The sequence below is a fragment of the Triticum dicoccoides genome, chromosome 2A (assembly GCF_002162155.2).
Source record: "Triticum dicoccoides isolate Atlit2015 ecotype Zavitan chromosome 2A, WEW_v2.0, whole genome shotgun sequence".
NCBI lineage: Eukaryota > Viridiplantae > Streptophyta > Magnoliopsida > Poales > Poaceae > Triticum > Triticum dicoccoides.
This window is the reverse complement of record NC_041382.1, coordinates 655,864,924-655,878,308: the sequence shown is the minus strand read 5'-3', so window position 1 is coordinate 655,878,308 and position 13,385 is coordinate 655,864,924. Positions and strand designations below refer to the sequence as shown.

General features: G+C 50.8%; 2 protein-coding genes across 2 annotated transcripts; one reads left to right on the top strand and one right to left on the bottom strand.

The window, feature by feature from the left end:
- The first annotated feature begins 1,174 nt into the window (after positions 1 to 1,174).
- LOC119358052 lies at positions 1,175 to 3,592 on the top strand. The gene is made up of 6 exons (XM_037624771.1): positions 1,175 to 1,261; positions 1,707 to 2,120; positions 2,222 to 2,308; positions 2,397 to 2,715; positions 2,804 to 2,940; positions 3,059 to 3,592. Exons 1-6 carry the CDS (start codon positions 1,175 to 1,177, stop codon positions 3,590 to 3,592), a joined length of 1,578 nt encoding a protein of 525 aa, XP_037480668.1.
- Positions 3,593 to 5,714: 2,122 nt separating this feature from the next.
- Positions 5,715 to 7,449, bottom strand: LOC119356013 (fasciclin-like arabinogalactan protein 8). The gene has a single exon (XM_037622905.1). It carries the CDS (start codon positions 7,377 to 7,379, stop codon positions 6,087 to 6,089), a length of 1,293 nt encoding a protein of 430 aa, XP_037478802.1. The 5' UTR covers positions 7,380 to 7,449; the 3' UTR covers positions 5,715 to 6,086.
- Positions 7,450 to 13,385: the final 5,936 nt, after the last annotated feature.

Sequence of the window (13,385 nt, the reverse complement as noted above, 5' to 3'; positions counted from 1 at the left end):
CAGTTTTAGACAATTTTAATAGGATTGACGAGTAATTATCAATGAGATTAGACCAATATACGTACTCGGCCCCCCCTATACTCGAATTCTGGCTCCGCCACTGGCCATGTTTGGGCGTGTCTTGTGGATGTTAGTTAAAGGATATACATAAGGGAAGAATAAATCACTGAAACAATGAGGATTGTTCAGTGGCAGCACTGGCCGTTTATCCATATGTGTACATGTTTTGCTGATGGTATTTTCAGTGAGCTATTTTTTAGGGGTGTATTTTGAATGGGCTTGTGAAGCACCTTGGCGACGAACACGGCCCAGTACAGAATGGCATCCATCATCCGTCCGAGTCGTTGTTGCGGAACATTTCCGGGCCAGCTTACAAGCAGCCCGCGCAGCACTCCATTCCCCTTCCCACATGGCCGACAGCAGTTGTTCTCTCTCCACTAATAATGCACCCGACAAATAAGAACAAACCCAGATGCAAGTAAGTATCCCTTGGAGGATCTCAAGTCCTCTCATGGGGTCCTCCAGGCCTCATTCTCCGAATTTTCCACCGACGAAATCGAGATCGTACTGCATTAGTATTATAAAAACTGCCGTTCTAATTCTGTCCACACGAAGCAGCCACGGTACTCGCGCATGGAACAACACCGTACTTTTTGCGGGGCGCATGCATCCAACAACACCATTGACCTCCAGAAGCCTAATTATTAGCCGCGCGTAGATAGTTGCAGATGGTACGTACGTACGTACGTGCGTCGAATTGTTTTTGCACCGAAGGCTTCAAGCTCTCCAATCAATGCCCACTAGAGACGAGAAAGAAACAGAAGCCACCGCCCACCTGAACGGAAAGAGAGGTTCGGTGAGCCGTGCGTGGGCCGAGCCCACCCCACCGACACACCACACGCAACAGTCACCTCGACCTCTGTTCGTCTAACGCAAGACCGGCCGTGGACGGTGGACGGGTGGGTGCGCCACGTAGTAGGACCTACTACTACACGGCTTCCACCACTTGACATGAGTGGTGAGCTATCTCAAAAACAATAAACAGTACTACACGGCTTCCCGCAAAAAAACAAAAAAAAAACTACTACACGGCTGCACCAACCTCGTTCCATGACCGTTGGTCTCGTCTCCCTCCTTCGGAGGTCCAACCCCACCGAACGAACACGAGAATCCAATGCCGCGCGTCAGCCTCTGGCGCGCGCGTGACGCCGAGAGGAGGGCAGAGCAGCAGCGAGAGCCCAACTGTTTCTCCGGCCGCTCGGTGCTGGCGTTACGGTCCTGAGATTGAGCAGATTTGAGGCCGGGAACTTGGCAAAAGCAAGAGGTAATAGCACCGCAGGTACCCTAATTTGCACGAAGTGTGATGATTTAGTCCTAAACTTGCAAAATGTAATCCTACCATACCCTAATTTGCACTGCATGTGACGTTTTAGTCCCAGACCAATCACAACTCCACAATTGGCAGCCAGGTGGCTGGCCCGGTCAGCGCATGCACTTTTGTAGAACCCCCTGCCGTTTTCTTTAATCAACCTCAGCTACAGCCATTTCGGGCTCCTTTGATTCAAAGGAATTTTATAGGATTTCTAAAGGATTGAAATCCTTAGAATTTTTTTCTATGTTGCTTTTTTGATTTATAGGATTGAATCCCATAAAAAAATTTCCTATGGGATCTTTTGTACTACATGTCAAAATCCTAAGAATCAAAGAGGCCCTTCGTCTGCGGGATCCCGCCGGAGTTCTGCGGCATTCCCGTGGCTGTCAGCCTTGACCTCCGGGGGAACGACCTCGCCGGCGTGAGGTGGGCTCGCTCGTCAACCAGGGCCCCACCGACTTCGACGACAACCCGAGGCTATGCAGGTTTCCGCTCAAGATCGAGTGCGCCGGAGAGAGGGAAGAATCCCGCAGACGAACCCTGGAATGAACCCTGGTGCAGCGGCGCAGGTTGGAAGGCCGCCGAAGCGTCGGTCGTCGCCTACGGTGTCGATTCCGGCCGTCATTGTGGTGGCGGCCATCGTTGCCGGGCTAGTGCTGCAGTGGCAGTGCCGGAGGACTGCTCGTCGGCCGCTTCCGAGGACTGGTTCCGGCAGGCGCGCCTCGCCGCCGTCAAATGGATCCTTGAAGTGAGCACTCACTCAGCTCCTCGCTCTCACGATTATTGGTGCGAGCATCGATCGATCGGTCACTGACGCCTTTGGAACCGGCATCTGATTTGCATTTGCAGACTCGGGGCTGCTTCGGGTTCGGCCACCGCACGGCGTACCTGGCCATCGCCTACTTCGACCGCTTCTTCCTCCGGCGACGTGTCGATGTAATCAATCACCGCACCGCCGCCGTAAAACAAATTTAGCCTCTCTGCTTCTTAGGAACGGGATGATGATGTGGTTGTGTGCGTGCAGAGGGCGGCCATGCCGTGGGCGGCGCGCCTCCTGTCCGTGGCCTGCGTCTCCGTGGCGGCCAAGATGGAGGAGTACTGCGCGCCGGCGCTGTTGGAGCTCGACGCCGGCGGCGGCTACGAGTTCTGCTCCGCCTCCGTCCGCCGGATGGAGCTGCTCGTGCTGTCCACGCTCGGTTGGCGCATGGCCGCCGTTACGCCGTTCGACTACCTCCCTTGCTTCTCCTCCCGGCTCGACCGGCACGACGGCCGTGGCGGCGGCGGGCATGACCCCGCCCGCGTCGCCCTCAAGTCCATCGGCTCCATCTTTGCCACAGCCGAAGGTTCATCTTCGTCCTGCACACCTTCTGAAAAGAAATCTTGCGATCTTTCTTGCATTTTGTCTGGTTGATTTGCGCTGTGTTCATGCAGCCGGCAGTGTGCTGGATTACAGGCCATCTACTGTGGCTGCAGCTGCAATCTTGGCTGCATCCTATGAAGCTCTACTGACCAAAGAAGCACTGGAGTCCAAGATGGACAATCTATCTCCATCATGCCCCATTGAGAAGGTTTCTTGCACAAACTAAATAAATAACCCTTTTGCGTCACTTTGATCATAGTAATGTTTCATTTGGATGATGAAATGAGCATTGGGTTTGAACAACCTTTGTCTGTTACATTGATCAGGAGCATGTACATGCCTGCTACAGCATGATGGTTGACGACTTGAAAAGCAGAATTATGAGCCATGGCAAGAGATCATTGCCATGTTCAGACTCCAATGAAGTTGCCATCAGTACATATGATTCTGTTCTTGTTGATGATGTTGCTGACACCGCCGCCTTCATCGCAGCTGTGTCGGAGATGAACAAGCAGATCAGACTGGCAGCTGGATGGCGGCATCGTGTACAGGGTCGTCCCCGGCCGCGGCACCGACGTAGCCGCCGCCGTCTCAGTGAGCCCAACGACGGCGATGGCACTGAGTCCGGGTGGCGCCGGCGCCGTGCCTTTGAGGCCGAGGCTGCACCCATTGCCTATGTTGCCACTGCCGAGCACGGAGACGCGGCCACAGCCTTGCATCCGCAGAAGAGATGGTTGCGTCCAGCAGGATTCCTCGTCGTATTCCGTGGCTGGTGTTCATCATTTGGTGGAGGCTCAGGACAGAGTAGCGCCGCCCGCTGCAGCTCGACGGGTGGCACAACAATGAACGAGAGACCATGAGAACACTGATGAGGCCATGGAGTGGAGGCGCTCGAATGGGCAGCTCGGCAACATCGTCGGTGCGTAGAAAACCAGTCTCAGCGACGCGACATCGTCGCCGGTGGAATTGAGAAAATACTGATAGCGGCCATGCGGCGTGTGGCTTCCAGTCGACAACTCGGCGTGTGCGCTCGGCGATGGCTACTTCCCTCGGCGACTTGGCACGCATGGACGGCGGCGGCCGCTTCCCTCGGCGACTTGGCACGCATGGACGGTGGCGGTTTCAACTTGCCGACTCAGCTCGATTCCGCTGCAGCTTTCGTTCGTCGAGTCGGCGAATATCAGTTGCGATGAGTATCCGTATATAATCGTGTTTTCATAAAAACATGTACTATTAGTAATTTTTCATAAAACGCATATTCCTGGCTTTGTGGAAACTGAATCTTGCTAATCCACGTTTTTACTGCGGGGCCCAAACATGGTTTAAGTCTGTTACACGGTTATATGGGTTCACGGAAAACTAGTTCTGCGAAAACTACTTATCCAAACAAGGCCCTACTTATCCAAACTAGTTCTGCGAAAACTAGTTCACGGATACAACACTAGCCTAGTTTATGACTCAGACATTGACACGACTCGGACTACAACACTAGCCTAATTTATGACTCAGACTTTGACACGACTTGGACTACAACACTAGCCTAATTTATGACTCAGACTTTGACACGACTTGGACTAGTACTCGTACATCTACTAGCTAGTAGCTACTAGGTAACGGCTAGCAGCCGGACTCATGCACGTAGCAGTAATTGCATGTGGACTAGCTTTGCATCTAACTCAAACTCAAGATTATACTAACAGGCCTGACGGCTTCGCCAACTCCATTACCGTTGTCGGTGAGGCTGTCCATCGTTCAGGGCGCGGCGAGGGGACTGGCATACCTGCACGAGTGCAGCTCTCGCCGGTACGTGCACGGCTGCATCAAGTCATCCAAGATCCTGCTCGACGACGAGCTTCGTCCGCACGTCTTCGGCTTCGGCCTGACCCGCCTCGTCGCCGGCGTGCACAAGACGGCGCAGTCGAGGAAGCTCGGCAGCAGCGTGGCGTGCGCGCTCCGCAGCGGCGCCCTGTCGGCGCTGTCGTACGTGGCGCCGGAGCTGCGCGCGCCGGGGGGCACGGCCGCGGCGGTGACGCAGAAAACCGGGAAAAAGCCTTGGCTGGTGGCTTTCTTGGGGTAACTTGCACTGACTGCACATAAGTGCGGGTTAATTAGGGAAAAAAGCAGGGTTTTTTTGTAAAAGTGTGTGTGCTGACCCGGCCAGCCACCTGGCTACCAATTGTCGTCCTCTGATTGATCTGAGACTAAAACATCACCTGAGGTGCAAGTTGGGGTATGACGGGGTTGAGTTTTACAAGTTTAGGACTAAAATGTCACATCTTATATAAGTTAGGGTATGTGGGGTGCTATTACCTCCAAAAGCAAGAAACGGCCCAGAAGTTTCCAGGAAACGAGACGAAACGCATTGCTGAAGATATTGGCATCCAACGGACGACCATGGGCAAGAGCCATGCGAGCTCTCGCTTTGCATGGACCACGGCTCCAGCGGCTCTGCGGCGCGAACGGGTAAAAGGAAGGCATGGGCCAGTGGTGTCGGGCTCGGCGCAGACGGGCAGAGTCACATGATAGGCGAGGCGGCCCCTGAACCAAGGCTGTTGCCGCAGTGGGTAAAAAGTAGCGAGAGGCAGTAAATTTTGTCCAGCAAAAGATATGTTTTGAAATTTCGACCCATTTCGAAATTAACCCCATTGCGCCACCGAAATTCAAAACACGTCGAGCAGCGATTTTGTGGTTGATACTAGACGCGTCCGGTCTGCATTTATGCGGAGATGCCATGGATGGACTCCCGGCAGAAGATGACAAATTCGAAGCGTTGTGGGCTTAATGGGCCACGATTTAGAAGGCGTGTCACGCTTGCAGCAGTGCTTTCATGGATGGGTACGCATCCAGTAGGCCAGCGGCACCCCATTTTTGGCCATGTGGCAACACCTATCAATCGATGGTTTGTCTCAAAAAAAAAAAAACCTATCAATCGATGGTGCAATGTGCAGTACTACTCCATCAATTAATGTGCAAAAACGGTGATAATATACAACGAACCAATGCATCAATTAACTCGTAGTAAGATCAAGTCTCTCTTCACAAGTTACTTCATCGAGAATGCTAGATAACTGCGTCAGGATATGGAATTGGAGTTCTTGGCAGATGGAATGCAATGCATCAACAACTGCAACGAGCATCATAGCAAAATCAAACTCAATAGACTTGTAACTACGCAGCTACTGAAACTACAAGTACCAGGGAAGGTATCACAATCGCCCAAATGATCCAACCAGGAAGAAGTAACAGCTTCGGGTGTGAGCATTTCAATGGCCGACGAACTCGCAACCACGACCGGAGTGCATCACATCATGAGGAAAACAGAACGAGTGCTCGATGTCGAACACTTGGGGCAGATCAGAGGAGTGTCGCGCCGACCAGAGCGACAGAGGCCACCATGGCCGCGATGCCCATGCTCACCGCGGTCGCGCCGTTCTTGTCGTCGGCCTTGTCCGCCTCCTCGTCTCCCTCCGGCGACTCGGCGGGGGCCGTGTCAGGCGTATCAGCCGGCGGCGCGGGCGGGGAATGCGCTGGCGACTTGTGTTTCGGTTTCGTCTTGTCGTGGTTAGGCGAGGGCGCCGGCGCGGAGGAGGCTTCTGGGGCAGGGGCCGACGCTGGCGCATCGGCCGACGCTCCGGGTGCCGGCGACGGCGCGCCGCCGAAGAGCTCCGGCGGCAGCAGCACGCTGTCCACCGTGTGCACGGTCACCGGGGTGTCGTCGAGCACCGTGGACGCGACGCGGGACTTGTCCATGCCGGTGCCCATGGACACGTCGTCGCCCTTGGCGACCACGGAGAGGTCGTACTTGCCCTTGCCGGTGGAGGCCAGGGTCGGGATGCCGCCCTTCATGGTCTTGAGCGACGCCTTGGGCGCGTACTGCGGCAGCGCGTGGTACTCCAGCAGCGCCACGAGGTCGGCGCCGGTGAGCTTGCCCAGATCCGGCAGGCCCTTGGCCTGGAAGGCGTCGTCGGTGGGCGCGAAGAGGGTGAGCCCCTTGTCCATGGCCGCCTGGTACGTCTTGACGACCCCGGACGAGACGATGAGGCGCGCGAAGCGCTTGCAGCCGGCCTTGTCGAGGAGCGCGGTGAGGTTGGTGGAGGCGGCGGAGGGGGAGGTGAAGAGGCCGGGGAAGGTGATGGGGTCGGAGACCTCGAGGACGGAGAGGTTGTAGGGCTCCTCCTTGACGGACTTGGTGTAGGTGGCCTGGAACTTGGAGCCGGGCTCGGCGGAGGCGAAGCCGACCTTGCCGCCGCGGAGGTTGGTGATGTTGACGTGGCCCATGTCCCCGGAGGCGTCGCCGGTGGTCTGGTAGAGCGTGGTGGTGAGCTCGGAGCCGCCGTGGAGCGAGTGCAGCTTCTTGGGGTCGTAGTAGTCGAGGAGGGTGAGGAGGCGGAGCGCGTTCTTGACGTCGGCGAGGGAGAGGTTGGCGGCGAGGGAGGACATGGCGCCGTTGGTGAGGACGAGGCAGGTGACGGTGCTGCGGCCGTTGATCTCGTCGCAGACCTTGGTCTGGGAGAGGTAGTTGTTGTAGAGAGAGTACTCGGAGTAGCCGTCGAGGATGTCCGTGATGTTGTGGGCGCGGGCGGCGGCGGCGAGGGCGGCGAGGGTCACGGCCAGGAGGAGGAGGAGGCGGCGGCGGGCGGCGGCCATCGCGGCGGTGGCGGTGGTGTGGGGGAAACGGGACGGGAGTGGTGTGGTGTGACGCGTGGGTGGGGGTTTTAGCTTTCGTGCGCGTGGGTTTTTGGCCTGTGGGTTGGGTTGGGTTACACTGACCATGGTTAGGTGTGGTGTGGTGTGGGGCACTGATGTCTGAGCATGTGGCAGCGCCTTGAGAGCTGTGATGATCTTCTGCGGTGGGGGTGGCCGAAGAGACCTTTGCTTCTGCCTCAAGATTGGCCTCGTCAAAATTCAAAAAGATTTGGTCTCGTCTTTTAAAATTCATTCACCACTGTCAAAATAGAAACCAAACCATGTGCATATTTATCATTCATTTTAGCACGCGGATATGATTTCTGAAAGCGATGATTTTCGACCTTTCTCAGTAAACTATGGACTTTCGGAACGGTGAACAGACAATACACCAAAATCAAAGAAATAGGCCACCACTTTTGTGGATTCCCCTAGACATCAGAAATGTGAAAGTTATACTAGTACAGTATAACATAGGCATTTGCTGTTTTTTGTGTGGGATAAGCATTTGCTGGTTCTATTTAAATACTTGCAAAGTATGCATTGGTTTACTAGGAGAAATGAGGGACAAAAAAATGTCCGATAAACTTTTAATATGAAAAATGTTTCACTTCAAATCTTAAAATTCCCTATCCTGGCGTTGAGTTTTATTTCTGTATTAGTTTTTGTTTGGACGCGCCTCCCTTGTGTAAGCTGATATTTCCTCGGCCTTCCGCAGACGATCATGTTTTTGGCATGCATCGATGGCTCCTGTGAGGCTACAGCGCTGCCAAAAAGTGCTTCGCGCGACGCGCTCTCGTCCGGCCGAAAAGGACATTTCCTGCAAAAAGTAAAAAAGAACACGGAAAAGAAAAAGAAACGGAGCGTGTGTATACGCATTATTCTGTTTTTATACATTGATGATTGATGGGTAGTGCCTCAGTGATACAATGTATCCATTTACATGCGAGTTAGTAGTGGGCAAGAGACATGTAAACGGAAAGACAACCTATGGGCAAATGCAAAACTCCAGTCAAACGACAGCCGCGGCGGAGATGGCGACTGCCCTGGTGCGCGTACCCGCGCGGCCGCCGCCGCCTTGATCTCCTCGCTCCGGTCTGCTGCGCGTCCGGCGTGCCCAGATCCGGCACCCCCGTGCCGCGCTCTCTCCTCTCCTTCAGTCTGCCTCTCCGTTCATTCGCCCGCAATGGCTCCCCAAGCTCCGACGTCGGCGGCCGCCCCGACCTCTTGGGAACCTCCTGCCGGTGTCCTCCCTGCTTCAACGACGGCGCCCGCTCCGGCCTTTCGGGCGCCTCCTGCCGGCGCCACCACCGGTACGACGACGGAGGCCGCCCCGGCCTCTCTGACTCCTTCTGACGGCACCACCACTGCTACAACGACGGAGGCCACCTCAGCCTGTCTGCCGCTGCCCTCTGTGAACGGCGCCGCCGCGACTTTCCTTGCCTTCCGCAAGGCCGACCCGGCCGTGCGGGGACGCCTGCAACTGCTGCGGCCCTCCACAACCAAGACGCGGGCCAGCTCCGATCTGAGCCTGGCGACTCCGACGCCTACCACGCCGCATGTCGCTGCTGCCGAAGACGATGGTCTTCATGGAGCTCCCTTTGTTGGCCCCGATTTAGGTGCAGCCCCCGACGCCGCTGTGCGGACCCCGCAGCCGCCATTGGCCGTGTCGTGGGCTTCCCTCGCGGACAACGTCTGCAGCATTGATGATGAAGACGAGCTCGCCCCGCTGACGCCGTTGGCTGCCAGGTGCTCCAGTGGGGTGAGCGATCCGGCTGCCGATGTTGTTGTCGCTGCTGCTCCTGAGGCGTCTTTGGACCAGGGATGGGTGAAGGTGGGGGGCCGGCGTCGTTCGGCGTCGCCGACATTGGCTCTGGCTCCCCGGCCTTTCCCTGCCTGGCTTCGCGGTCGATGCTGCAGATGCCTCGCCCATGGACACCGGGCGGCGGTTTGCAGAGATCCCTTCCGATGCTCTCGTTGCTTGGAGAACGGTCATCGTGCTTGTGACTGCCGCAACCCATGGCGTTCTCTCAGCTCTCTGGCATATCTTGTTGTCCCGCCCGTCTCTCGCCTTGGCATCCAACATTGTCAACCTCCTACTCCAAGAGAGGCCCAATTAAAATCCACACTCCCTTCCGTTGCGCTTCACCGTGGATCTTGGGCGTCTGTGATTTCTGCTTCCGCTAGCCCGGCATCCCCATCCATTGATGTGCTTCAGACCGCTCTGGCTGATCAGACCGAGTTGCTTCAGGGTTGGCAGACACGTATTGAGAGCTTCCTGGAACGGGCTGAGGCTGCTTTGAGCAGGCTCTCCTTTTTGCCGGCTACGTTTCTGGCCACGCAGACACCACTCCCTCATGTTGGCTCCACGGAGGACGAAGGGGCAGATCCTTATGGTTGTTTCTCCCCTCGTGTTCGGGACAATTCATCATTGATGTCTGCTTCGTCTGTTGTGCATGTCGATGTGGGCGAGTCCATCGCTGTGCTTGCGACTCCGGTGCTACAGCTCATGCCCGAGCTTTGGGATATATGTTCGAGCCCTGCTTCGCCTCTGTCCTTGGAGCGGTTGGAAGTGGACTCGTCGACAACCTTGTGTGAGGGGCATGTTTTGCCTCTGTCGTGTGAGCAACTGGAGGCGCCGAAGTCCATTGTGTAGATGGTTCCTGTGGTGGAGGATGATGTGTTGGGGGTTCCTCGGGCCGATGATGTCCATGCGGCCGGTTTGTTGGTGCCTGCCCCTAGTAGGAGCCCCTTGGTTGATGACAACTACATCAAAAAGTACAATGAGTTCTATGATTTTCTTGACAAATGGATGGCGGATCAGTCTGGACCCGGCATCACAAGTGGTTGCCTCCCCAAAAAGAAACCTAATAGGGAGAAAGCAAAGAGAAACAAAAGCAAGAAGGGCGGTGTTATTCGGAAGACGCCCACGATTTCATGATGGAGGGTGCTCCGTTTTTATCGTGGTCGATGTTCTTGTGTGAAGCTCCGCTGTGTTGTACAAGTGTCAAGGGTTTCGGTTGTGGTGCATTGGGAGGCCCACATGTGCGGTCACGGTGTTTCCTGTTCTGTGAGTAGTACGACCTTGGGTTGTTTGTATCGGTTTTTGCCCGGTTTTCCAAAAATTAACTGGGCAATTCTCTTCTTCTTAATTAATCGATGAGGCAAATCTTTTGCCTCCGTTTCAAAAAAAAAAAAGACAACCACTACACACTATCATCAGAAACCAAAAATGCATACTACTAGTACTACTACCACTTGTTTCTGTGTGCTATAGTCCCAGCCATCCGACTCATCGTTCGTGGGTTAAAAGGCAGACTCGAATTGTCACGTAGTACAGCTTGCAGATGAGACCTTGGAAGCTCACGCATGATGAGCGGCGGAGCAAAAGCCAGGAACCCTCCGAATGCGCCCATGATTGATACGCAGGCGTGCTCCAAGCTCGATCATCTGCCGGCCGGGAAACCCAGCTGGAGTGGGCGAGTTCTGGATGCCCTAGTTCTTCCTTTTTCTTCCGCGACAGCAAGTGCGATTTGGCAATATCATTTGCCTGTTGTTAACCTCTTGTGTGATAAGGAGATTTCTTTTTCAGGGAAACTGTGACCAGGAGAATTGTTTTTTTAGACAACTGTGACCAGGAGATGACTTCATGGGTGGGGTGGACCGTCAAACGCATGGGCTGCGGTCCAGTCACGTCGGGTTAACTTTTTTCCTTTTGTATGTATTTCTTCTGTCTATCAGAAATATGTAGTAACAGAAAACTACGAGGTACGGAATAATTTTTTAGGACAACTCTAACGCCCACACGTGTGGTGGGAGTCAAATCTATAATACACAGACTGCGTCATGTCACCGCATGCATGCATGCATGTGAGAATATTTTTAGATTTTCAGTTCTTAAAATATTTTATCTCTCAAATAAAAAATCCGATTGAAAATCCGTTTTCACCATTAAACCCCTCGCGACGAGATCTTCGAAAGTAGATCTCATATCAATATATTTGGACGAATTTTTTTGGGTTAAAAGTTGACATGTCTATTTCATATGAATTGTCATGATGTTTACACTGAAGTTGCCATGATATATTTCAACTATTTTTCTTCTACATTTAGAAGTAAATTTTGACATATTATAAAATAAAGAATTAAGAAACTAGACTTGCCATGAAACATAAACTAAAATTGCCATGATACATGCACTTAAAATTGTCATGATTCATACAAAAAATAATTTTCATAGTCAAAGTACTGGAATTGCCATCATAAAAAAACTAAAATTACCATGCTCTACAAACTAAAATTGCCACATGGCAACTACAGTGTAAACATCATGGCAACTTTCGGGTAAAAAAAAATTCGTCGAAACATATCAACATGGGGTCTAGTTTTGAAGATCGCCTTGAGACGGATTTAATGGTGAAAACAGATTTTTAATTTGATTTTTAATTAGGAGATAAAATATTTTTAAGCCGAAAACCAAAAAAATCCTGCTAATGTCATTTGCTCATACGTGGCAAAATGAGTGGTGACGGAGGCGTGTGGGCGATGTGTAAGATGCCACACATGTGGGCGTTAGTTTTTTTATTTTTTAAAACGCTGGATATTTTTAAAAAACATGGAAATCTCGTTAAGACATATGAATATTTCTTATCACGTATAACAGTATCTTTTATGCACATGAATATTTTATTTTTACATGCAAAGCCTTAAAAAATGCGTGAACATTCTCTTTAAACACATGAAATTTGAAATACATGTGAACTTATTTTGAAATAAACCATACTCATTTTGCTTCTTATGAACATTTTAAGTATTATTGTTCACTTCATGGGCCATACCAAACATCTCAGGCCCTTCAAGCACATGTGAGCTTTTAGCGAATAATGGTGGGATTGTGACATGATCTCGGTGAGCAATGTTTATCGCGGGTGCAACTATACCTCGCTTAGAGACAAACTATACCTCGATTAATGCGAGATGGAGCCAGCACTCGCCAACAGTGCTGTAGATAGTGGGCCGGCACATAAAATCGTGATACTTTCTTTTCAGTTTTCCTTTTTTTCTATCTTCTTCTCTTTTGTTTTCCTTTTCACCTTCCTTTTTGTTTTTCATCTTTTAAGTGTTCATAACACATTTAAAACATATTAATCATGTATTAGAAAAAATGTGAACACATGTATATAAAAGATCCTTAACACATGTTCAAAAGAGTTTTTAATACATTTAAAAAAACTATTCAGACACATATATTTGAAAATTATTATTCATGTATTTCAAAAATTGTAAATGAGCATAAAGGATGTTGCAGATGTATGTGAAAAATTTACAATGTGTATGAAAAAAAGTAGACATCAAAAACACATATTTTAATAAAAATGTAATCATGATTTAATAAAATATATGTATGAAAGAAATATATATATATATGAAACAAATGTATTAAAATATTGTTGTATGAAAGAAATGTACAACATATATGGAAACAAGTACACATAAAAATGTTAAGCACTTATTTAAAAAAATGCTAAAGTCATATAAAAATGTTCCTAAACGTGTATAAAACGTGTTTATTTTAATACATTTTATTAAACGTATTTAACGTGTACAACATATACACAAAACACGTATCAGATGTATATGAAAAATATTAAACGTGTATAAAAAAATTTAAACATCAAATGTTCCTAATGTATACATCATATGTAAATTGTGTGTGAAAACATGTTTATTTCTATTTAAAAAATATTCACCGTATATTCAAAAAGTGTTTGAAACATGCATTTAAGAAAAAATGTACACTATGTAGTTGAAAATTCCAACATGTACGAACATAATGTTCCACATGTGCACTAAAAATGTATATTCTGTACTTGAAATAGTAGACATGTGTTGAATAAAAAAGTAATGGATGAAAACCGACAAAAGAAACAAATAAAAATGGAAAAAATACAAAAAGGAAGAAAGCGA

Excerpts from the sequence above, each read along its gene's own strand:
- LOC119358052 (XM_037624771.1), top strand. The coding sequence starts at position 1,175 with ATGCCGCGCGTCAGCCTCTGGCGCGCGCGTGACGCCGAGAGGAGGGCA. Across the intron at positions 1,262-1,706 it reads ACTGTTTCTCCGGCCGCTCG|AGGCCCTTCGTCTGCGGGAT; the intron begins GTGCTGGCGTTA and ends TAAGAATCAAAG. Across the intron at positions 2,716-2,803 it reads CATCTTTGCCACAGCCGAAG|CCGGCAGTGTGCTGGATTAC; the intron begins GTTCATCTTCGT and ends GTGTTCATGCAG.
- LOC119356013 (XM_037622905.1), bottom strand. The coding sequence starts at position 7,379 with ATGGCCGCCGCCCGCCGCCGCCTCCTCCTCCTCCTGGCCGTGACCCTC.